This window comes from Cheilinus undulatus, linkage group 5 (assembly GCF_018320785.1).
Source record: "Cheilinus undulatus linkage group 5, ASM1832078v1, whole genome shotgun sequence".
Lineage (NCBI taxonomy): Eukaryota > Metazoa > Chordata > Actinopteri > Labriformes > Labridae > Cheilinus > Cheilinus undulatus.
This window is the reverse complement of record NC_054869.1, coordinates 22,483,018-22,507,340: the sequence shown is the minus strand read 5'-3', so window position 1 is coordinate 22,507,340 and position 24,323 is coordinate 22,483,018. Positions and strand designations below refer to the sequence as shown.

Here is a 24,323-nt window from a genome sequence, read left to right as displayed (position 1 = left end):
TCTAATATGTTTTAATGTGACAGTCTGCACAGGTTGTTAATGCTGCATACTGGTCACCATCATGTGTCACTGCTGTCATAATTCCCATGGATTTGACTCAAAGATTATCAGGTGAATGACCTTTTTGCAGCTGTTATTTAAAGGGGCGGCACAGTTCCCTCTACACAGGGAGCATAAGGAATGGAAATATGTTGAGGGCTCATTTCTTTAAGGCCCAGTATACCTATAATCCTGCCCCACCCTGACTGAAACTGGTATTTACTGCACCAACTGCACTTTCACTCCTTCTCCCTCTGCTGCCTGCTGACTGAAGTTTAACACAGACACACTGTAAGAGCTGTTAAAGCATGTTTACATCTCCTGTTGTCTCCTACTGGTCAGTGTAAGTACAGTAAATATAACACTGGTAAGTTTGAACAAAAGCTGATCCTCCTGCAGCAGTACAGGCATGAAGCACAGTACATGCACAGCAAGCAGGCAGGCAGTGTGATAAGTGGGCAGTCAGAGCAGGCAGTGTAGCGGGGAGGGCAGCAAGTGTTTGATCAGGCTTAACTGGCAAGTCAGGTCTTTAAACATCTGAAAGCGAGTCTGAAAGGGTCTGGGCAGGAAAGGAGAGAGAGAGTGTGTATGTTTGAGAAAGACACAGAGGAGGAGTGGGGGGGTGGGCGGGAGGGAGGACGAGAACAGAGAGTGGTGAGATTCATGCTGTGTTAGCATCCCCTCAGCAACTCCATCAATACTGCATACAGCTGAGAAACTGGCAAAGGTCTTCCATGCTGTGCTTGCAGACTCGGCCGGAGAAAGCGAGCAACTCCCACGACCGGTCGGCTCAGTCCACTGCTGCTGCTGCTGCTGCTGCTAGAGGAGGGAAGGGAGGCTCTGTGAGGGGCGCACACACACTTAATCACTCACACACACTCAATAGAGTCTGTGCTGCATCAAGAGGCAGAAGAGGAGAGCGGAGGAGGGTACAGAGAGACACACAGACTGGGAATACTCCAGTGGACAGGATTTGTTGGGAGACTCATGTGCTAATATGCTGCCGAGCTCTGCAGGGGAAGCTGAGCACTGGGGAGTTTGACAGGATCTCAGTACACCTGCTCCATGCACACTGGTAAGATGCCTCGTTTATTTCTACATTCAGGTTAATGTGGCTCTTTAATTGGCTTTCAGTGTGATGTGTTCAGACTTATTTCTTCATGTGGATTTGCCAGCATCGGTGCTGTATGGGCACACAGAGTACTTGTATAGAAGTTGCTGTCTTGTTCCCTGGAGAGGCATGAACTATACCGCAGTCTATTCAACCAAGTCACAACAAAGCTACAGTAAATTTATTAATGCACAGGCCAGGTCTGGGTAAAAAGGACCAAACTAATCTACGGACTTCATTTTAAAAATGTATAACACAAAGAAGCTCCCACACTTTCTTCATGGAACTTAAATATTTGTTTTGTTTAGACTTTGCTCCTGTGAGAAATGCTCAAAACTGAATTGTTATATGGTGGCACATCGAGTTCGAATTTTCCATGACATCATGGAGAGGTTATTGCTTTAATCAGCAGCAAAATGACCTGAGAGTAGTTGGACGTTTGGGTCAACTTTGTAAATGAAGAAAAGCGTGAAGAAATATATTTAAGTCTTGAGGTGCCACAGTTAACAAGCTGAATGAAAGTGTAATCTTTGTTTTCTTCAGCCACGTGGCATCTATGTATATAACATTAAGGATTGACTCGAGTTTAAATTTAAACCCTTTAAGAGTGAAATCATGAGGCAAACCTTGTCCTTTTATTTAATCTTTTTAAACTTTTTATGAACAAAATTTGTAAATACAAGAAGTATAAGGGACCTCAGCTCTTCAGATCTTGCCTATGAGTTGGTTATAATGACCGACATTTATCTAAAAGCAAACCATTATCAACATTTGTGCAAACTTTTCCAGAAATTATGTGAATGTGCTCACACTGTTTGATTGTGTCACCTCTTAGAGCTTCTTAATAGAGATTGTAGCAAACTGAAATCCGCTCTTTATTCTTTCATACTTATGACACGTAGGTAATGGAGTAAATGGAAGTTAATCAAAAGCTTCTTGGCAATTTGGGACACATCCTATTGATGATATAATAGCATAAATCTGCCTTCAAACATGGCTTGAAACACTCTTCTACTTCTCCTAAGAAAGGCAGAAAAAGTTTACAAAGATCAAAGATTAAACCCCCCAACAATTTCACCCACTTGACCCTTACGTTGAATGCCTCCTTAAGCTGAAGATAAACAAAATATATAACCACAAAGAGCCCAGTGAGTGAGGCCTTTTGCTCAACAGTCAGTTTACGCAATCATGAGATGATTCCTCGGCTTATCTGGTTGTTTCACAAACCAGGAAAATGTGAGAAAGGGAAGGAAAGAGGAGTGTGAGTTGTGGTTTGATTGCTATGAGCTCTTGTCTATTATCAGCTGAGGATCAGAGAGTCCTAATCTTTAACTACAGGCTAACCTACCTGCCAAACAAGAGTTTGAATAAAACTTACATTCAGTTTGGATGGTTGAAGGTGAAAGAGCCTTTAGGCCAGCAGCTCTTCTTTCATTCAGGTCCTGCTGAGAGTGTGGCGCCTTTCAAATGCTGGAAAGTGGCTTGTCACCAAGAATGAATAATACAGGGTTTTCACTTAATGTGGAGCAGAAATAAAGAGGTTCTTTAACTGTAATAACACCGTACAAGTGTCAATCATAGTGTATTCATGTTCCCTTGTTTGCTGTGTTTTAATGCCAGTTCTGAATTATGTTTGTGAATGTCAGAGCTCAAAACATTCCTGCTTTGTTTTTGTTTTTTGTTTTTTTTTTCATTGCCAGTTTACAGTATGGCAACCTCGCCCCATACCAGGAGCTGCATTTTGTTTAATCTCCCCTCCAACATTCCAGTAACAGGTATTACGTTTGTAGGCAAGTGAGTGAAATTGACAGCTTGTTTGCAGCAGGATTATTAGCACTGCTTGGGGACAGGCCCAACAGTGAGAGAGCGGGATCTGCGTCATATGTTGTGAGGACCAAATCTGCTTAACCTACTTTAGTTTTGCACAAAATATCTTGAGCTCGCTGGAACTCCAGGATGGCAGCTCCATGTGATCCAATTTGTTGTTCATCAAAATTTCAGAGGTGACAAATTATTAAAGGGGTAACATGCCGCTCTGTGCATGAAGTGATTTCATATGTTGCTGTCTGTATTAAGTCATACAAAGAACAACAATGGCTACTGTCCCAAGAAACATTTGAGTGCTTATCAAAGATGCATTAGGAAGAAATACAAAAAGAGGCTTCCCACTAGTAGAAGACAATCAGTTTGGAAATTCTTGTTTGATATTGGACAAAAAATCAATTTCTGGGTTTCACTTACTGTCAAACTGTAAAAATTCTTTCAGGAACTGCTAATTAAGTAAATATTTTTAAAGAAACAGTCCAAAAACACGTAAAATGGTAAATGGACTGTACTCATTTGTTTTTCTAGTCCTATGACCTCTCTAAAGTGCTTTTAAAGGCACTCATTCAGCGGTACCAGCCTATGAAGGACCCACCTTCACAGCCTCTGTGGACCTCTTTGGCCAAACTGGAATGAGACAGAAAAGGAGGATTCCTTTTCATGTTAACAGCTATCTCTGCCCACTCCCTTTACTTCTAAGTCTTAATTCAACTAGCAACCTCAACCGTTACACCAGAATAACTTATATCACTTAACTTTACCAATTATTTTAAAGATAATGTGAAGTTTCAAAGCCCTTTTTTTTTTGTTTATATACTTAGTGATAGCTATTCAACTTGAGCAGAAACTAACTACACACATTTAAAAGTCTTTTTGATCAGCAACCGGTTCGTTTAAATTGGCAAACAATGAATCTCTTTGACCTGCCCCCTGACAACCTGCGGACTCACATGAAGTCGTGGCGACAGGGATGACGTCGGCATACGATGAGCGCTAGGATCAAACTTGTTGTGTCGGCCAAGACAGAACGAGAGTTTTGTTGCATAGTCTGACATGGAGCAGTCGTCAACGACCCAAAAATCCTGTAGCCCTGAGCCAACCTTTGGATATACTGCAGCTCAACAATGTGACATTACCAGTCTTCAAAGAATGCAGCCCCTGAAATGGGACATAGCTTAAGTGTCACACTCATCCTTATTTTTCATTATTTATTAGGGTGATGAGACAGTGTGTACTCAGAAACTGCGGAGAGAAAGGGTGAGATAGAGACAGAGAGAGTGGAGGATGACATATGGAAAGGAGCCACAGGCCAGAGTTGAATCCAGGCCACTGCTTTTAGAGAACAGCCTCTGTACATGAGGTGCATGGACATAACCACCTGGCTAACTGACTTTCTCTGACTGAGACACAATAAACTCCACACCAATGAGCCACAGTCACGCCAAAAGTATCTACATTTTCTTGAGGTAATATGTATAGAAAATAAAGAATTAAACAACAGTACAAGACAAGGGTTTGAAATCAAACTCAGTAAAAAGTGATTGACACATCTCAGATTTCATCAACTTTTTACTTACCAAGGAGGCCCATCTACTTTTAATATCGATTAAGTTAGTAGACAGTTAGTTAAGTCCAAAGATTCCTTATGTGATGGTCTGACCCACAAAAGATTACAAAGTAAATTTTGGGGGGTCTGGGGGTTTTTAAGGGGAAAATCAAGACAAGGAAGGTAAATGCTGCTGAATCTGTATTAAGTTTATTTTGCACCACGCCAATTTCAAAGAGAAGTGAGAAGTTAAGAAGGACAATCACACTTGGATGAGAAGTTGTCAAAGGGCCTTAATGGTTTTTGTAAGGCTACATGTCAAATTGATGGGAATTATTAACCTAATCATAACATAGTCATCGTTAATGGCCTTATAGATATAATGGAATAATTCAAAAACTGTATTTTCTAATATTTAATGTGATGGAATAAAAGTATGAAGACAGAGAAAGTTAATAGATTCTACATGTTTAAACATGTTCCTGAGAGTAGCAACCATGTCCAGCACGACTAAACAAACATTTATATTAAAATGAAAAAGAAAAATGCTTCCCAGTTTACAATCTGAAACTTTGCTGCAAAGTTGTGATCAATCAGAGATCTTTCCAATCTCATTTGTCCTCAGGATCTTTTTCTGAGCAGTGCTCCATTCAACACTGCACCTTTTTTTTTTTTCTAAAGTTCAAGGACATTAAGATGTGCTCAGAATATCAAACAGTCCTTTTACTCCTACCTCCAAAGGATAATTTGGTGATGGATGGATGTGGAGTAATACACCTGCCATCCCCTCGTCTACACAGATTCATAGCTGCCAGCTCTGTGTGAGGAAAAAACTAACTGTATGTGAGGCTGGAATACCAGAGCGGGCAGAAATGTGAGGGCAACGTGGCAACAAAAAAAAACAAGGGGGATTTGAAACTGAAGGGGCCCCTGCTTCCCTATAAAGCCCAGTGTGACGAGAAAGTTAATGTGTCAGAGTGCTGTTAATATTTAACGCTTTCCCATGCAATATGCATGAACAAAGGTAACAAAGTGTGTGGAAATGTTCCTAATTATCACAATGGCTTCCTTTTTACAAGAACTAACATGTTATACACACACAAGCACACACACAGGCTAGCTTTTCTTGGCAGTCAAATCCTGACTCCCTTTAATACTTCAGACCAGTTTTTGTCTTTAAAACAAACAGTCAATGACTATGATTGATTAGTGGGAGCATTAAAAAGTACAAAGAAATGAGGGCCAAATGTTTTGTCATTTTAAAAGAGGAATTTGTAAGTGAAAAGATTCAACTGAAAAGAGCCCAAACAACAACAAATAAGTCAAAGTATGTGAGAAGAAAAGTTTAATTCATGACAGCACTCATCATTAAAACCATTGGCACACAGATGCGTCTGGTGTGTGTGTGTATTTGTTGGAGCATATTGTTCTAATGTCAATCTCTCTGTTTGTTCAGATTATGTGGAGGAGCTAATGTGTGCGATGGCCAGCCCGGACCTGCAGGTTCTCATACGCATGGTTCTGTGTTATCGTTACCTCCCTACCAGGCAGCCCAGCCCACGGATTTGACCGCTCCTCCCCTCCCTTGCCCTGGGTGCCCCTCAATCCCAGGCTCACCATGGGAGGATGCTTTTCCAAAACCAAACCAGGTAACCAAAATATCATCCAATCTCACTCAGAGGAGTTGGGTTTCAAAGTAATGTATTTAATCCCAACAACATCTGATAGTCTGGTTTACTTAATGATAAATGTACTAAATTTTATACTATTGTTATTAAGTATACTCCTAATAGGGTTAGGGCAATAGGGTTGTAACAACACACTCAACTAAAGGTACAATACCTAATCAGTGTACTGTGTTTGAGATACAATATTTTCACAATTTGTCAACTATTTCCTAATTTTTTATAATTACAAAATATATAATTCATCTTATGAATAATATTAGCTGCAGTTTTAAGTGCCTCATTACATTGGTTGTGCTATTTATGTCTGTTTGTCTAGTCTAAAGCTCTAACTCTTCTTGTGCTTCTTGATGTCTAAAATCCTCTCTTCTTCAGCTACTGACATAGAAAAAAGAAGCCAAGCCATATAGGGCCACCTGCTGGTTAAAGCAGAGTACTGTATCATATAAACTTTTACTTAATTAACTTAAATCGTCCATCTTTGTTGTGATTTTAAATTGCATTACGAGACATGTAGATGCTGTTGTGCTCTAAGTGCTCACATTAAGCTTTGGTGATATTTAACTGTTTTGTACATATAAATTACTGTGTATATAATATTTCCACATATGAATATCAATATATTATTGGATTACTGATCATACCTAATTTGCATTGCACAGCTCTAAATGAAAACTTTAGATTTCAAGTTTGAATCTGATCAATGTTAAATATAACCTTGCAAAGCAGATGGATACGCCCGTTTTCTTGTTTATCACTGGCGAATCCATCTTGCAAAGTTTCCATCTGAACCGTTTGGGCCCGGTTAGAAAGTGACAGGACCAATCAGCGACAAGGGGCAGTACTTCCAGGCGCAGCAGAGTTGGGATGCAAACAAGCAGCAGCAAGAGCTGGTGCAGTTATGGAGGAAGAGATTAGCGTGGATGCTGCTAAAGCTCCAGTTTTATCAGAACTTGGCATTTCCTCCTTAATAGAAGAACAAAGAACAGCAGTGAGTTGTTTTCTTTTCAAAAACGATAAAAGTCGAGTACTTACATGTCTATAGTCGCCATGTTTCGCACTATTCCTCAGTAGCTGTGCACGCACAGCTCGATAGCGGCTACGTCATGTGTTTTGTTGCTCTGATTGGCCCATAGAGATGTGACAGACAGAGCGTTCACCCAATCACACTCCAAGTTTTTTTCAAAGCCTCTGCCTTTCTCAAACGTTTCCTTTTGAAGCTTTCCCAGATGGATGTGTGAAACACATCCATCTGGTGTGTCAGGTTGTTAAATAGTTAAGTACAGAGATGTAAGGAGTTCATAGAGTTCCATAGCTAATGTAGACATAAGGTACTCTACAGCATAAATTTATGTATGGATAGTGATAACAGAATCCAGTCGATACATTACATATAATTTACAGCTTCTATTGGAAAAACTACCATTTTTTGCAGTAAAAATTAAATATTTTGTCTTTAGAAAATATGTTATGGGCAATTTGTTCGGTTGGAATCCTTTAAAAGCTACCTACAGCCTCCAAATCCTGTTATATATCACATTCAGCCTCCTCTGTGTGCAGTTTAGTGTTGTGTGTGGGAGGAATTTCAATGCACGCTGTGGCATCTATGGTCAAGAGGATTACATACAGAGACATGAATACAAAATGATGATGCTTCTGCATCTGTATCCATTTTCAGTGTTCCACTGCAGTCTTACAGGTGGCATTATAAAAGGAAACTTTATCTGTCATTCAGTTGAGCGTAGAAAAAGAGTCTAGATCATCTGTTCGAAGTGTCGTTTGGAGGTGAAAGAAAGGGTTTGAGTAATTTGTTTACCAAGAGGTGGAAAGGGGCTGATGGCAGTCAGGCTATGAGGACCAGTAAATGTGTGTGAGTCACCGTGTGACCTCCATCTCTCCCTGTATTAGGTAACACAACAATTAACAACTGTTGAAAGCCTTTGAAATTTGAGGATTATGTACTACTAGGTTTCAGTGGCAATATTCCCAGGAAAAAAAATCCCCTATTCACATGTGCCTGAACATAATTTTGACGTTTTTCTCTGCTATTGTTATGAGGAAATGGTGACTGAAACCAAACCTAGCAAGTTATGATTGATAACAGGGACAAAAAAAAAAAAGAAGCTTAATTTGTAAACCTTAAAATTTCCGATAACTAATACAATGGACTGCTTTTAAAAAATGATAAAAGCCTATTTGGGGGTTACCGTTTAGTCTCTGAAGTGCTATTTTAAAGTTTTTGATTCTGTTTTATGCCTGACACCATCTTATTTTAATGTAGCCATAAATTAGGAAGTATAATGATACCAGTGGCTGGTATAGGAGAGGAGCATGAGGAAGCAAAATTATTAGCTGGATAATGAGCTAGTTTTCAACAGTTTACAGGGAATGAATTTCTACAAGTAGCAGCTGAAAGAACTTATTTATTGATCTCATTAATAAATGAGAGCTTGCGTAACACACTTTCACACATTTAGCCACATCTCAAATAAGAGCAGTTACTCCAATTCACCATGACAGCAAGCAACCAGCACCTGTAAGGAAATGCTAACAGCAATTCTTCATCATGCACAATAACCAGAAATAAACCAGTCATTGTAAAACAACAGACTAACAAACAAGGTATGATGAGCTGCACACATGCTAGTCAGCGCTAGCATGTAAATAGAGATTCCAACACCAAAAGCAGTACCGCTAAAGTTATTACAATAAAAGGGGAGGAAGAAATATAATTTTTTTGAGTTTTGTTTTAAAAATACTTCAAAAGGCACCAAAACATGATAAAGAGTCTAAATGCACTGACTGAATTTGCTAATATGACATCAGGAGAGACATCTATCTGTCACTCAAAACAAATACGCACATAATTGTTGAAAAGAATTCAGGTTTATCAATTAGAATATAACATACAGTTTCCAGAATAATTTTAGCACCTCGCTGTAGAGATGTTAAACTGTGGTGTAAAGTGTGCATTGTGTGCTTGTTCCTCGCGTTCAGACTGAACTGAGGAAAAGAGCGTTCGTTTTTGCAGCATCCTCTGTATGCAATCCTCTCCAGACCGGTTTCAAACTGTCAGAAGTCATTCCACTTGAAGCCTTACGTTCTATCTTAAATGATAGACAACTCAAGACCATGAATATACGCCTGTGTTTTTGAATTGTTACTAGAGATGGTTACCTTTCGCATTTGAACCAGTACCGTACCGGTTCCCGGTACCTGTGAACCGATACTGGTACACAACGGTACCCATTTTCGGTACTCTCGAGTGTGAATAATATACAATAATAAATGTTATATAACCTCAAAACTTCTGAATTTTCAATATCAAAACACTAGCAAATATCAGTGTTTAAAAAAGTGTTTTTAAAAAATTACTCCAACATGTAAAACTTAAACTACTATAACTACCCACTACCTACCGAGAGAGCGAGAAGAGAGGGAGGCGAATGAGCAGGAAACAGCGGGAGCCGATCAGCCATGCTTGTGTTGTCGATTCAGTTAGCTGCTACCGACGTCATTACTCACGTGCGTGCAATGCTGCGTTTGCATCCGGCATGGAATATTGACTACTCTTCCACTCTCTTGCAGTCACAAGGATGCGTTTAGGTACCGAAACATGGTACCATTTGATTTTACATGAATCGGTACTCGGTAGTACCGACGGAATTCAGTTGGTGCCTAAAAAAGTACAGAATTCGGTACTCATCCCTAATTGTTACTGTGACCTCAATTACGGCACCTTAAATGCAAATGAGCTTTTAACTTATTTCAACTTATTGATTGTGTTCTGTCTTTTCAATATGAATTTATTATTGCGACCTGTGCTGCTGATCTCTTGGCCAGATCACCCTTGTAAAAGAGATCTCGATCTCAACAAGTCTTCATCTGGTTAAATAGGTTAAATAAAAAAGTAAAATTGTATAATGAGGCCACATGAGGTATTACCCACCTTTGGGGCCAGCCGCAAGTGGCCACTAAAGGAACTATATTATTAATACTTCTGTGTTTACTTCATTTTTTTTAACTAGAGGCTGCAGATTCAATTGATAAAAAAATAAATAAATCAAAGTGGCACCCAGCAAGAGAAAGTACTGAAATTAATTCCACCTTCAGGCCACAAGTTCCACCACAAAAAGACTGAACCAGAGAACTTAACAGTGGTCCTATCAGAGGTTGAAAAAGTACACAACCACTGTACTCAAGTAAAAGTAGGAAATTTGGATTAAATTTTACTTAAGCAAAAGTACTGGTCTTTAAATCTACTCTAGTAAAAGTACAAAAGTATTTAATTTGAAGTTTACTTTAGTACTGAGTAGCTACCAAGGAGTTGTACAGTAAAATATGATCCTTCCTCTGGCAAGAACAAGAGATTAGATCTCCAACCAGGTTGTTCAAGTAAAGTAACACCTCTTTATCAAAGTAAACCTGGATGTCAGCCAACAAACTCAAACTAAACAGCGATAAAACAGAGCTCATGGTCATGGCCCCAAAGCACTACTAAGGAAGGTTGGAGATCTCGTACTTCATGTGGACGGCAATCCCATCAGCCCATCCTCCGAGGTCCAAAACCTGGGCATCATCATGGACTCCACCCTCTCCTTCCAGTCCCATATCAAATCTGTAACTAAAACTGCCTTTTTCCATCTAAAGAACATCTCCAGACTCAAATCATCACTCACAGACTCAGTTGCAGAGACACTCATATACTCATTCATCAGCTCCCATTTGGATTATTGTAATGGAGTCCTGTCTGGGGTACCTCACAAAGCCCTGGACAGGCTCCAATACGTCCAAAACTCTGCTGCCAGGGTTCTCTCCCGCACTAGGCCCTGGCAGCACATCATCCCTACCCTCATCCACCTCCACTGGCTCCCAGTTACATTCCAAATCAAATACAAAATCCTCCTCCTCACTTACAAATCCCTTCATGCCCTTGCTTCTCAGTACCTCTCTGACCTCGTTCATCCATATACTCCAACCCAGAGCCTCCGGTCCTTAGACACTGGCCTTCTCACAGTTCCCATCACCAAACTTTGCACCTATGGAGACAGAGCGTTCAGGACTACAGCCCCCATTCTCTGGAACTCCCTTCCTGAAAACATCTGCAATGCTCCATCCTTGGACACGTTTAAAAAACTCCTCAAGCACCACCTGTTCACCACAGCTTACAGTCTCTCCTAAATGTGCCTCCTACATACACTCAACTTAGTGTTTGTCTTTTGTTTTGTGTCTTGTTTTCCACTCTTCTGTAAAGCGACCTTGGGTCTCATGAAAGGCGCTATATAAGTCCAAGCTATTACTATTAAAGTACACAGCAAATTGACAGCGTTAATTTAACTCAAATAGTTAAATTCAACACTTTATAAGTGTCTTTGGTAGTCTACATAACATATAGTTTAACTACACTTTTGAAAGTCTTAAATGTATATACTGTAGTATGACAGAGCTGCAGTTACTCTCGAAAATCTGTTGGCAAGGTGGGTCTCCTCTGGCAAGAAAAAAGCAGAGAGTCAAAATAATAGCAAGGCAACGCATACTGATGCACTACATGTCACTTAGGATCATTTAGAATCACAGGCAGTAACTTCAGCTCAGTGGATAGCTTCACTCATGGTGCAAATGTGTCTCACATCAAAAATGACAACAATCCACCAGAATCATGAGAAAAAAAAATCCCAGCAGAGATCACAGTACACCAGGCAACATCCAAACATAACTTAACACAGTAAAAACACATCTAACCACTCTGCCCAAGGGCATGATGGGGAACTCTACCCACACATCCCCCAGATTTGAAATCTGCAGAGTCGAACTAACACTGGTGGACCAACACTGTCAAATAACTCCAACACTGAAGACCATTTCACACAGAATGGAGTTAAAATTACACTTTGGGCAAGTTATTTCCCTTACAAAATTCATCTAAAGTCTTCACCAAAACATTCCAGGGTTAAAATTGTGTGTTTGCTTGAGATGTAGGTAGATAAATATTAAAGGTGATACCACTTTTAATAGTCTCAAACCTAGAATACAAGTGCAACAGATAATAAATTAAGTTGACCAATGAACATACAATAAAGTAATACATCTAATTTAGAGTGGGGTTACAATTTGAAGTATAACAGGATCTACACAAGGGAATGTTCATGGACTTTAAGCTCTGTCTTTTTTATTTGTAAATGTGAATGAATACAGCAGGGTTATAAATATTGTGAAATAGAACCCTCCAAGCACCTTGTGCACCAATAAATGCTGTGTTAAAGCTTAAAACAATTCAAAGCTCAAATAAAAGCCTAAGAGATTTCTTTTTTGGAACAGAGAGTACTTTTTAAGTGCTGATCAATTGAAGCATCAATGCAGCGATTTAGCAGAAGCATCTCTTCAGCTGTGCAAAGCTTTCTCTTTCTTTTCTACTGCAATTGCACTCACTATTATGATTTTCCATTGATTTTAATTAAGGCTTGCTCAGCAGGAGAAAATTCCAGCCAGATTACTGTGTAAGAACTGGATGATCAGCACATTTTTCCAGCCCAACAGATAAAGCCTGCAGCAGTGAAAAAAACCGAGTTACACAACCAATTCTTAATGTTCAGAAATATATACCAAACAACACATCACATGTCTAGACAGAAACTGAATGTCTCACAAAAGACAATTAAGCATCCTGTGCCCTAGTAAGGTCTGTTTTCAAGGAGAAAGAAACAACCTGAATACTGATTTTAGCTCTACTGATGTGTTCCCTTTATTTAAGTAGTGTGGGAGGGTATTTTTGCCAGGATTCTTAATAGAAGTGTGAAGTTAATCCTGTGTTCCTAGTAAGATCATTTATTCATGGATAGATGATATAGGAGGATATCTTACTTCCTGATGTTTAGAAGACAATTTTGGATTCATTTTGAAGAACTGAATTATATCTGTTATCACGCTGAATGGTACAAAGGGAAAGAGAAGAAGCAGAAAACCTGCCCTTACATATTTCTCCTTTCACCTGCTTCCTGCTCTCAGTTGTGGCATGTCAGACTTAATTTGTCTCAAAGTTGTGTACGTCTTTAGCAGAAAGGGCAACTCCGCTTTCAAGGCAACAGAGAAGGACAACTAAAAAAAAGAGAGTGCAGCAATAACAGTGCAATCGAGTGGTGATTTAAATTGAATAATCTGCCAATTTAACTCAAACAGATATTGATTTTAAATCCTTTTGGCATCGCTCTGTCTTCATTTATACACTTAATATCTTATCTAAGTCATGTGTGTCTGTGTTGTGTAGTTGAAGTTAAAGTGGAACTCTCCCTCCTGGAAAAAGAAAAAGAGGTGGACGGACTCTCACCTAATGGCAAGGCGAGTCCCTTTGCTGACTGCAGACCAAACGGGGCCCTGGGACACAGCTCTGACGAGGACCCCACTGCGCTCCCCCTTTATCACAAACCACGGGACTATGTGGAGGTTTCTGTCTGTCACGTTAAGGACCTGGAAAATGGACAGTAAGAAAATTAAAATCATGCAGTTTTTTTTTCTCAGAGAACCATAAACCAAAAGAAAAACATAAAGGTGAAATAAACTTAAAAACTGAGAATACTTTTATCAGTCGGTCGCCACTTTTAACAATTAAGGTAAATGCTTAAACCTATCATGAGAAGAGAACAGCAATAGTCATCAAGTTACTGACCTTACAGTTTGCTAACGTTAGCAAACATTAGCTTACATAAGTTAATCATCATAACAAACAAATTAAGGCTGTAGCAGCAGATAACTTATTACATCTGAAAGCGAGAGTTAGAATGAATCAAGTACATGTAAACCTTCAAAGTCTTGCTGTAAAGGTCCCCAGTCTTCAGCTGTACTGTTGATGTACCGGTACTTACGAGTCGCCATTTAGCCGTGACGTCATGCTCACGATAGGCCGTTAAAATGCTGATTCATGCAGTTTATAGGTAGCACGTCATTAGCATCAATCTTAGAAGTCAGGAATCTTACAAATAATATTTTAACAGCGTACACACTGACAAATAACTGAAGAGACGATGGCAAGTAAAAATATGTCCAGATCAGCATTCAGAGGAGCGTTTGATAACCCAAACCTAGCATTTGACATCAGCTACCATTAGCATTCAGTCTACCTATTTCCTAGCTAACATTGCTGTACAGTACACTGATGTGTTTACATACCAGCTTGGTGTTGTATAAATGTACTGTAGATAATGTGATTTCAAATATTGTTTTTATTTTGAAACATGCTTATATGCTTCTGATACATTTAAGTTGCTGATTTAGTGGACACAGAATCAAAGCAATTATTCAGGTCCCATGCATATTTATATGACTCTGAACCTTGAATACAGCTGTCAGAGTTTTAAAGCACAGGAGAGTTGCTGCCGTTGAATTGAGATAAAGTGGCAGAAATTGCTCATTAGATCCATACAGAGTTATCCTAGCTGTGTTTTTCTTTTAATTGTTAGTCAGAGGTGTAAAAAGTACCTGACTATTGTACTCAAGTTAAAGTAGCTTACGGTTATTCTGTTTAGAATTTACTAAAAAAGTAAAAGAACTGGTCTACAATTTAACTCAAGTTAAAGTAAAAAGAATCTGATTTAAAATGTACTTTAAGTACTGAGTATCTACTGAGAAGTTGTTGGTAAATTATGATTTTGGCAAGAACAATAAGAGAATAGATCAACTAGGTTTTTCAAGCTGTTACACTTCCCTAATAAAGTAAAACAGCTAAATTGACAGTGTTCATTTAAGTCATACAGAGTTAAATGTGAAACTTTTAAAGTGTCTCTATTGGTCTACACTACATGTAATTACACTACACTTTTAACAAATAAATATTTTTCTGTCATACTGAAAAATATTTAACAAATAAATATTTTTCAGTATGACAGAGCTGTAATAAGTCTTGATATTCTGTGGCAAAGGGGTTCTTTGGCAAGAAAAAAACTGAGTCAAACTCATAACAAATTAATTCATACTAATGGAGGATATGCTCTCAACCGTGGTTCCCAACCTGGCATCCGGGTCCCCCTTAGTGGGGCGCTAGAGATCTCTGGGGGGGACACAAGGCTCTGGTCTGAGGTTGTTAAAATTAGATCTGCACATATTAACAGAAATCATAGTATAACACATAAATAATTCATTGAGATGTTTTGGGATAAAAGAATGTATGTTTAGGGCTACTTTGTTTGGATTTACACAGAAAATGATTAAAATTTATGTTAATTTTGGCCACAGAGTATCACTATTTTTTCCGTGTTGGTCCTGGGGGGGCTTAAGTTTTCTTAGATACAAGTAGGGGGCTCAAAGGAATAAAGGTGGTAACCACTGCTCTGTGCAACCTTGAAGAGCACTTAAAGTCACAGTTAAGAACTCTAACTCAGTGAATAACTTCACTCGTGGTGCAAATGTGTCTTAAATGTGTATCAGCGGCTTCAAGGCAGAAGGAGTAGCTTCAGCCTAAGTTCTGATGTAGAAATGAGTTAATGAATCATTCATATACGAATGCACAAGGATGTCTTCAGTTTTTTTGTTCATTTTTGACAGGATGCGGGAGGTTGATTTGGGATGTGGCAGGGCTTTGTTGATTAAAGAGCATGGTGAGTTCTCAGCCATGGGCCACAAATGTCCACACTATGGAGCACCACTTGTCAAAGGTGAGTAATTTATATAGTCAGTTATGATTTAAACATTCAGAATGATATATGAAATCATTAACTTAGTTTTTATCCTCCCAGGTGTGCTGTCAAAAGGCCATGTGCGCTGTCCCTGGCATGGTGCGTGTTTCAACATTGCAACAGGTGACATTGAGGACTTCCCTGGACTGGACAGCCTGCCTACCTTCCAGGTGAACCTCCCCACTGGTGCTGTTTCTTAACACATTCCCTGCCTTATCATGTCTCTAAGCACCATTAAAAAGTGTACATATCACTCATGTCTGTTTGCTTCAGGTCAGGGTTGAAAAGGAAAAAGTGATCATTCGTGCAAACAAGCAGGTAAAAAAATGCAGTGAATATACACAAGAAAATAAACCAAGCAGGGGGTTGAAATCTTTAAAAATAATCCTTTCCAGGCTCTCCAGTCACAGAGAAGATCAAAGCCCATGGCTCGATGCTCAGCAGTCATTAACTCCAACACAGGCTTCAGCCATGTGCTCATCATCGGCTCAGGTCAGTGTGTTTATGTCTTCTCTTAACTGCAGATGCCTTAAAAAGAATACAGTTGTTTTTTCAACTCTCTCTAGCAGCATCTTTAATTTCTCTCTCTGTCATTATCCCTGGAAACTATTCTTGCAGGACCAGCAGGTCTGGTGTGTGCTGAGACACTGAGGCAAGAGGGCTTCACAGATCGCATTGTCATGTGCACCATGGACAGACATCCTCCATATGACAGGCCTAAACTGAGTAAGGTTTGTACACAGACCCCGACCACGTAAATCTAACACAAAACAGTCTTTGCCAAAAACAGTTATGTAATAGACTGCAGAGGTGCTGCTTTGGTCAGTGATGCTAAAACAGGAGCTCTAGCTGCACCCCACAACAACAAAGAATTAGAGAAAGTGAAAAAACAGTCATGATAGTAGAGGGAATCAACTTTGGCCACAAAGAGCTACAAAAAGATGAATTTAGAGGCCATGCTTGGGAAATATTACTTCAATACCCATAGTTTGTTTCATTTAATTTGATTTTTGATGGATTAAGCTCTAACTTACTGATCCTCAGTCCTTAGAAAGCACAGCAGAGCAGCTGAGACTGCGCTCGATGAGCTTCCTACAAGACCACGATATTGAGCTGCTCACAGAGAAAGAGGTGAGAGGAATCTTAAGAGATGACATAACAGTTACTAATAAATATAATTATGGTTAAAATATTTTCAAAAATCTACAGTTTGACCCATGATGTTTGCTTCAGGCTGTTGCAGTAGATGTGAAAACGCGATCTGTGACTTTTGAAGATGGTTTGAGGATGGAGTACAGGAAGCTCTTTATTGCTACAGGAAGCAAGTAAGAAAAAAAACTTTAGCACACATTAAAATAAACCAGCTAAAATCATATATTAATACATTTTTATTCAAATTCCTCCCTTAAAGACCAAAACCAATGAACTACAAAGGTAAGGAAGTCAAGAACGTGTTTCACCTCAGGACGCCTGAGGATGCCAACAGCATAGCAAAGCTGGCCAACAACAAGAATGCTGTGGTTGTGGGAACATCCTTTGTTGGTGAGAAAAATTTGCCAACATATTTTTCTCATTTGTGGTTGATGAAATTAAATTTATAAAAGGAATTCATAATGTTTGGCACTTTTGAGCTGCTTTTGAACCTATTCTAAGCTTCCTAAAGCTACTAAAAAGAGTTTGTGTTGAAGACACTATGAAAATTCCATCACCAAGTGTCTCCCAGTCAAAACAATAACAAAAGATGACATGTAGAGGTACGCTGTTCAGCTTAGCCCACCTTTGCTGCTTACTTCTAGATTGGAATTAAGGACTCCATATGGTGTATTCACTGTACAGTAAACCAATGTCTTGGTTTTACAGATAAAATTCACATCACAAGGGAGAAAAACTGATAAAGGCAGCCATCCTGCCTTCAGGAGGTCTTCCTTTGTTTAGTAACAGTAGAAGCAAGTTTATGGGTTGGTATTTAAAAGTCTATATTCTGGGGTGAGTTCATGAAAAAGACGTTGGAAAACATCCATTTATGCATTTAGTAAAATGTAAATGTGGTGTATAATATCTAAAAATATATAGTTTCATAACTCTTTCTGTCCGTGCCATTCAAATAAAACTAGTTTATTTCTGCCTGCCACTGATATTTCTCTGTGTCTAAAGACAGACTATATACACTGAACAGAACATAATGGTGTGGTGTATTCCTTAATTATATAAACTATGTCCATGAATAATGGAAAATATAAAAACTCATAATTTACACCCTTTTTAATAAAATTAAACCTCTCGGTGATCATCCTGCTGCAGTCATTTATTTTTTAGGTTGTTTTTATCCGACTGTTTTCCTCCTTGTGCTTTTTTATATTATTTGTGTGCTGTTTCTTGTTGTGTTGGCAGGCATGGAGGTGGCTGCAGCTCTAACAGACAAAGCCCACTCAGTCTCTGTCATCGGGATCGAGCCTGTCCCCTTTAAAAAAGCTCTAGGGGAAAGAGTAGGGAAAGCCATAATGAAGGTAGGGACACACACTCAAAGGCACAATGATCATAAAGCACTACATCTAAAGGATAGAAACAGCAATCATCTCTGAAAACAGAGAAAACCATCCTTGTTAGAACACAAGTTACATTTTTATGGTAAATACTGCAGACACCACAAATGTAAATGTTGTCATTAGCAGGCTAACACAGCTGGTAGATACTTTCCCATGGTGACAGTGTGTGTTGTGTGTTTTGTCCCTGCAGCTGTTTGAGGCAAACAGGGTGAAGTTCTACATGCTGAACGAGGTGTCAGAGATGATTGGTCATCATGGACAGGTATTCTGAAAGTGAGAGAAACAGCATGACATGATGCGCAGAAGCTCTACAGTCCCTTGTTTTATCCATGATAAAGATGAGTAGAGAAGAGAAACACAAGGCTATTACAAAAATGACACCTTTTTTTTGACAATGTTGTCACATTGTCACACCAAAACAAATACTCCCTTTGGACACACCTCCATCAACCCTCAGTCCCCCTTCCCCTCCTAACACTTTACATCCCTCCTCTCCTGTTTCACTCAAAATTGTACGTAAGACAGAGAGAATGCAGACAGATGTTGAAAACAAGATTCTTTGATTCAAATGACAAAATGCATCTCAAAATTTGCTCAGTGGATATGTTTGTCTTTTTTGACAAAAGAAAGTCATTATAACTGGTTCTCAGTTATAATGGCCATAGAAACAACATCCCTGAGTGTGCTGGGTCATCTCTCTTCCTCAGTGTTATAACAGGTCTCCACAACAGTTGGAGATGTAATGCTTCAAACAAATTAAACATGTTTGTATGAAACATGTCTGAGCATCTGAATGAAACATAAGCAGGTTACATATCAGGAATGAGGGCTTGATTGAAGGGATATGGCACATGTGTAAATCTGCTTACAAACTGAGTGACTGTGCAAGAAGGAGACTAGTGAAAGAGGCCACCAAGACATCTATGACTACTCTGAAGGGGTTAAAAGCTTCAGCAGATGAGATGAGAGAGACTCTGCATACAACTGTTGCTGGCCAAAGCTTTATAGGATAGTGGCAGAGAGAAAGCTGCTGTTGAAGAAAACTCATATTAAGTCTTGACTAGAGTTGCCAAAGGGCATGTGGGGGACTCCATGGTCAAGTGGAAGAAAATTCTTTGGTCTGATGAAAACAAAATGGTACTCTTTGGTCATCAGACAAGATGTTTGGTGGACACAAAACACTGCACATCACCACAAACACACCATCCCCACTATGAAGCATGGTGGTGGCAGCATAATGCTGTGGGAAAGCTTTTCAGCAACTGGCCCTGGAAGGCTTGCAAAAGTAGAGGTAAAATGAATGTGGCCAATATAGGAAAATCATGGAGGACAGTCATCAGTCTGCAAGAGAACTATAGCTTGGGAGAAGATGTATTTTCCAGCAAGGCAATGACCCAAAGAATACAGTGAAAGCTACACAAAAAAGGCTAAAGTCATCAAGGGGAATCAAGGTCAAAGCCCAGACCTCCATCCAATAGATAATTTGTGGCTGGACTTGAAAAGGGCTGTTAATACCTGATCCCTAAGCAGCCTGACAGAGCTTTAGCAGTAGTACAAAGAAGAATGAAGTAAAAATTGCAGTGTTCAGATGTGAAAGCCTGATCTAGATCTATCCACACAGACTCAGTGCTGTGATTGCAGCCTGACAAGAAGGGGGTGGATATTTATGCAGTCACTTTTTTTTAAAGTATGTATTTTGTTTTATTGACATTACTTTGTAGAAATCTGTTTTCACTTTTACATTAAAAAGGTTTTGTTGTCCTTTTTTGGTGAACAAAGCCAAATCATATTGCCCTTGATTGACTCACAAAAAAAGGATAAACATCCAAGGGGGTAAATATTTTTACTAGTGATAAAAAAAAAAAAAAGATGAGAACTGCACATCTGCCCTCTGTCCCAGCAGTAAATATTTTAGGTATGGAGCATACTGTTAATGTGCATACCTAGAAATCTTTTTGAACACTGGATCTTTCATGTTTCACAGCTGAAAGAGGTGGTGCTGAAGAGTGGAAAAGTCCTGCGGGCAGACGTCTGTGTCATTGGTGCAGGTGGTGTAAATTATATCAGATACGTCTGTTGATCTTTTGTGGCATTTCAACGAACTATCCAGCTCTCTTGAAATGACTAATTGAGTTTTGTAAATATTTGCCTTACATCTCCTGTCTTGCAGGAAGTGTTCCTGCAACAGGTTTCCTGAAGCAGAGCGGAATCCACATGGACTCCAAGGGCTTCATTACTGTTAATAAGGTCATTTAAAAATCCTGAAGCCTTATTGGAAATTTTTATGACCCATTTCTTAATAAACGTCTTTAACATTCACCAGATGATGCAGACAAATGCTGATGGGGTTTTCGCAGGAGGTGATGTAGTGATTTTCCCATTTCCACCACGGAACAATAAGAAGGTGAACATCCCTCACTGGCAGATGGCTCATGTACACGGTGAGTGTGTTAAAGCTTGCTCCAGACTGTGTATTTAAGTGTTTCTCATTTATTGCGATGTAAATCAGAGTACTAACATGGGTGTTTGTCATTGATAGGAAGAGTGGCAGCACTCAGCATGATGGGAAGAGCCACTGATATCAAAACTGTGCCTTACTTCTGGTCCGCCATGTTTGGGAAGACCATACGCTATGCAGGTATGTACAGCTGTACCACATGTTTGGTGTTAAAAACATCTGCATTCAGCAGAAGAGAAACTGTCAAAGGTTGTCAAGTGTGGGTAACAACACTGCCACCTAGCTGTAAAAATAAAAAAGACAATCAAGGCTTAAAACGACTGTTTTTTTTTTTCTTTTTAAAAAATATGAATTTCCTTCTTCTGTTTGCAAAGGTTATGGTGATGGATTTGATGATGTCATTATACAAGGGGATCTGGATGAACTGAGATTTGTGGCGTTTTACACCAGGTAGGTTTTATGTATTGTTCCTTAGTTAATTCCTCTTTGATTACAGTATAAATTGATTTTACTATCAGACTTCAGTCTTATCAAGGATTCATCTTCTAGCTTCATTCTAGCTGATTATTGTTCCTCCCTGTGGTCCACCTATAGGAGTGAGGAGGTGGTTGCTGTTGCCAGCATGAACTATGATCCTATTGTATCCCGAGTGGCAGAGGTCTTAGGATCTGGAAAGACGATTAAGAAAAGAGACGTGGAGTAAGTAAGACCTAAATCTGTTATACCAGCTGTTATGTTCTTTAGTTTTCTCAGGTTTTACTGTGAAGAAAACATGACATATGACATCACTTTGACAGAAAACACATCCAGTCATGAATCTTTTGACTTTAATCACATGGAAAGTATTATACAAGACTTACTGAAAACTTCTCACAGACTACTACATGACTTTAACATCAGTTGGAATTTTAAACTATTTATACAGTGACATGTCTTTTTCATGTGTTTCATGATTTCCCAATATTTCTATAGAAATAGTGCTAATAATAAGGCATAAGGCATTAAGTCATAAAAGACCGAGTTCTGGTACAGTAGATGCCCATCAATTCATTTATGGTTTATAGAGAGAAAAAAGAAACAAAATGCTTTAAGATCTGTGTAAAAATAGCTTCACTTCAATTTCGTTTAAGACACTTACTAAATGCAAATGTATGCACCTATTAACACACTGTAATTGTGTCTTGGCAGATATTTGAAGTAGTATTAGTCGCAGAAGCATCTTTAACAGGTGTTAAAACAGTTTATACATAAAAAATAATAACATTTTGGCATGGCTTTGATTGTTAAAAAATTTATGTGATACATTTGCAAAATCAATCTCTTAGAAAATGTAATTTTTGTTAACATAAAAGATTAATGCTTTTTAAAAAATGTATTATTATTTTAAAAATTTGATTATGGACTGAGATTAAAGCTACAGAGAGAAACTCTCTTGGCATCACCTTTGAACCACGCCGTTCTTCTTTACTCTGCTGATCTTGTCCTTTAAAATTTTAGTGTTTGGCAAAACAAAGCCCTCAATCTATCTGCCAAATATGGTAAATGGACTTGAGCTTGTGGCGCTTTTCTAGTTATCCAACTAATCATTCACTGACAGTAGAGGTTGCTATGGAGAATTGGCCATACCCATTTACATGCCACTGACACGGCAGTGAGAGCAAACTGGGGACAAGGACACGTCCACATGTGACTGCAGGAGCTAGGGATCGAACCCACAACCTCCTGATTACCAACTGAAAGTAAATTATTCGGAGTTGAGACTAAACAAAAATACAAAACGAATAAACAAAAACAGTTTTTAGTGACAAATTGTGTAATTTCAAAATGCAAAAAGAGTGATTGATTGCAGTTAACAACAGAAACTCTGAGATTAATTGTGATCCATAGTTGTGCTACATTGCTGTTATATCACACATTTTTGTCTGTTTTGGTCTGTTTTTTTCTGTCCTGTTGCTCATGTCTCTCATATCTTTCATTTTTAATAATGCAAACTCAAACTTTCCAGGATGTTAGCACGGCTTGGCAAGTATGAACAAATAAGAGCTTTTTTCTCTTTTTCTTAAATGCACTGTTAGCAGACTGTTGTCATCCTGTTATAAACATGAGCATGTCTCGCTTTGTTCTCTGGGTTTGCAGGACTGGAGACATCTCCTGGTTGATTGACAAAGGATCTTAATGACTTTACCTCTCAAGGTCACAAGGACAGACCTGAAGTTCTCCTCCACATAGACACTTATGGTGCTGTGACACTGAGCAGCTATACACGTCCTGGACAAAAACACTCCCATATAGTCACTGGGAAAAAAGGACTTTTGGAGCCACACTTCCCCAAGGACAACACTTTAACCGGCTTATGTTCTTTAGAGACACTTTAGTGTTACAGATAGAGCCATACACTGTCTGGAAACACTACATCACTGTGTCGGCTGGTCTTTACTGACATTTTTAACAACTAAGCAATACTGAATTCAAAATGTATCTACCTGTACAATTTGTTAATAAGAAACCAGGGAGGGGCATGGCATTTTCCCTTTTGTACAAATAACATTGTATATAGCTGTAATCCTGAATGCACTGTAACAAAAAAAAGAGAATACACTTTTTTAAGTCTTATATTACAGGTTTGGTTGGATGCTTACTTACAGGCCTTAGATCTGCATGCAATAATTGACACATACGCCCGATAAGACAATGAAGAATTTGAACAAATAAGGCCCTTTACTGAGAGTTTTAAATGTAGAGATGCATCAGAAAAGAATATATGCGTAAAGACCTTCATAATGACTTGCATCATAATCATTAATAAGGGTTTTACAGGCCCTAAACACACACAAGCACGCACACATACAAAGCTTTAACACGGTCTCTAGATTACAACGTACTGTTCCTCTTTGTAACAGCTGCCTTGTTCGTAGATTGCACAAATTTAATGACAATTATTCTTTAATCACATTATAGTGCTTGCACAATAGATCATTGTATTTTCTAACTCATAGATATCCCCTTTAGATAAATCCTACAAGTGCTTGAGGTTATATTTCATAGCAGGAATATTCTTTGTTACTAACTCAGGGAACTGAGGCTTGTGGTTTGGGCTAACTGGTCATTTTGGCAACTAAAGAAGAGTTTGTTGCAATAATTTGTTTTCCTCCAGTTGTTGTAATTTCACAGACACATTCAATTTCATTCAGAGCTGCTTGTAATGTTTGTGCAGTGGATGAATGATTACATCCTGATGCACTGAGGATCCCAAGATGCTTGAAACACGAAGCAATTTTTAAAAACAAAACAAAAAAGAGAAGCCTGGAGCAACATTTTTAAAAACTAAACCTTACAATAAAAGTCTTCCAACAACAACTCACTTTTTTGCATAGTTCATTCTTAGTGTAACTCCTGCTGTTATAAATAAGAGTATGTGCTAGTTTAACATCATGAATAATGCGAGAGAA

At 38.8% G+C, this 24,323-nt stretch overlaps 1 protein-coding gene across 2 annotated transcripts; it reads left to right on the top strand.

Annotated features, from left to right (window-relative positions):
* Positions 1 to 766: 766 nt before the first annotated feature.
* On the top strand, positions 767 to 24,237 carry LOC121509822 (apoptosis-inducing factor 3). Of its 2 annotated transcripts, XM_041787493.1 has the most exons (20): positions 767 to 1,114; positions 5,977 to 6,169; positions 13,470 to 13,683; positions 15,740 to 15,849; positions 15,931 to 16,040; positions 16,144 to 16,188; positions 16,266 to 16,362; positions 16,489 to 16,601; positions 16,915 to 17,001; positions 17,104 to 17,195; positions 17,282 to 17,412; positions 18,262 to 18,377; positions 18,607 to 18,678; positions 20,401 to 20,464; positions 20,587 to 20,663; positions 20,740 to 20,857; positions 20,956 to 21,054; positions 21,249 to 21,324; positions 21,469 to 21,573; positions 23,011 to 24,237. In XM_041787493.1, the coding sequence occupies exons 2-20, from the start codon at positions 6,139 to 6,141 to the stop codon at positions 23,048 to 23,050; spliced, it is 1,797 nt and encodes a 598-aa protein (XP_041643427.1). In that variant the 5' UTR covers positions 767 to 1,114; positions 5,977 to 6,138; the 3' UTR covers positions 23,051 to 24,237. The 2 variants fall into 2 exon arrangements, with proteins under 2 accessions (XP_041643427.1, XP_041643428.1); XM_041787494.1 differs by lacking the exon at positions 13,470 to 13,683.
* Positions 24,238 to 24,323: the final 86 nt, after the last annotated feature.

What these genes read in the sequence shown, in the direction of transcription:
- LOC121509822 (XM_041787493.1), top strand. Translation starts at nt 6,139, where the DNA reads ATGGGAGGATGCTTTTCCAAAACCAAACCAG. An exon ending in TGTGCTCATCATCGGCTCAG is followed by an intron (nt 16,363 to 16,488) that starts GTCAGTGTGTTT and finishes CTATTCTTGCAG; the next exon opens with GACCAGCAGGTCTGGTGTGT. An exon ending in TTTGTGGCGTTTTACACCAG is followed by an intron (nt 21,325 to 21,468) that starts GTAGGTTTTATG and finishes GTCCACCTATAG; the next exon opens with GAGTGAGGAGGTGGTTGCTG.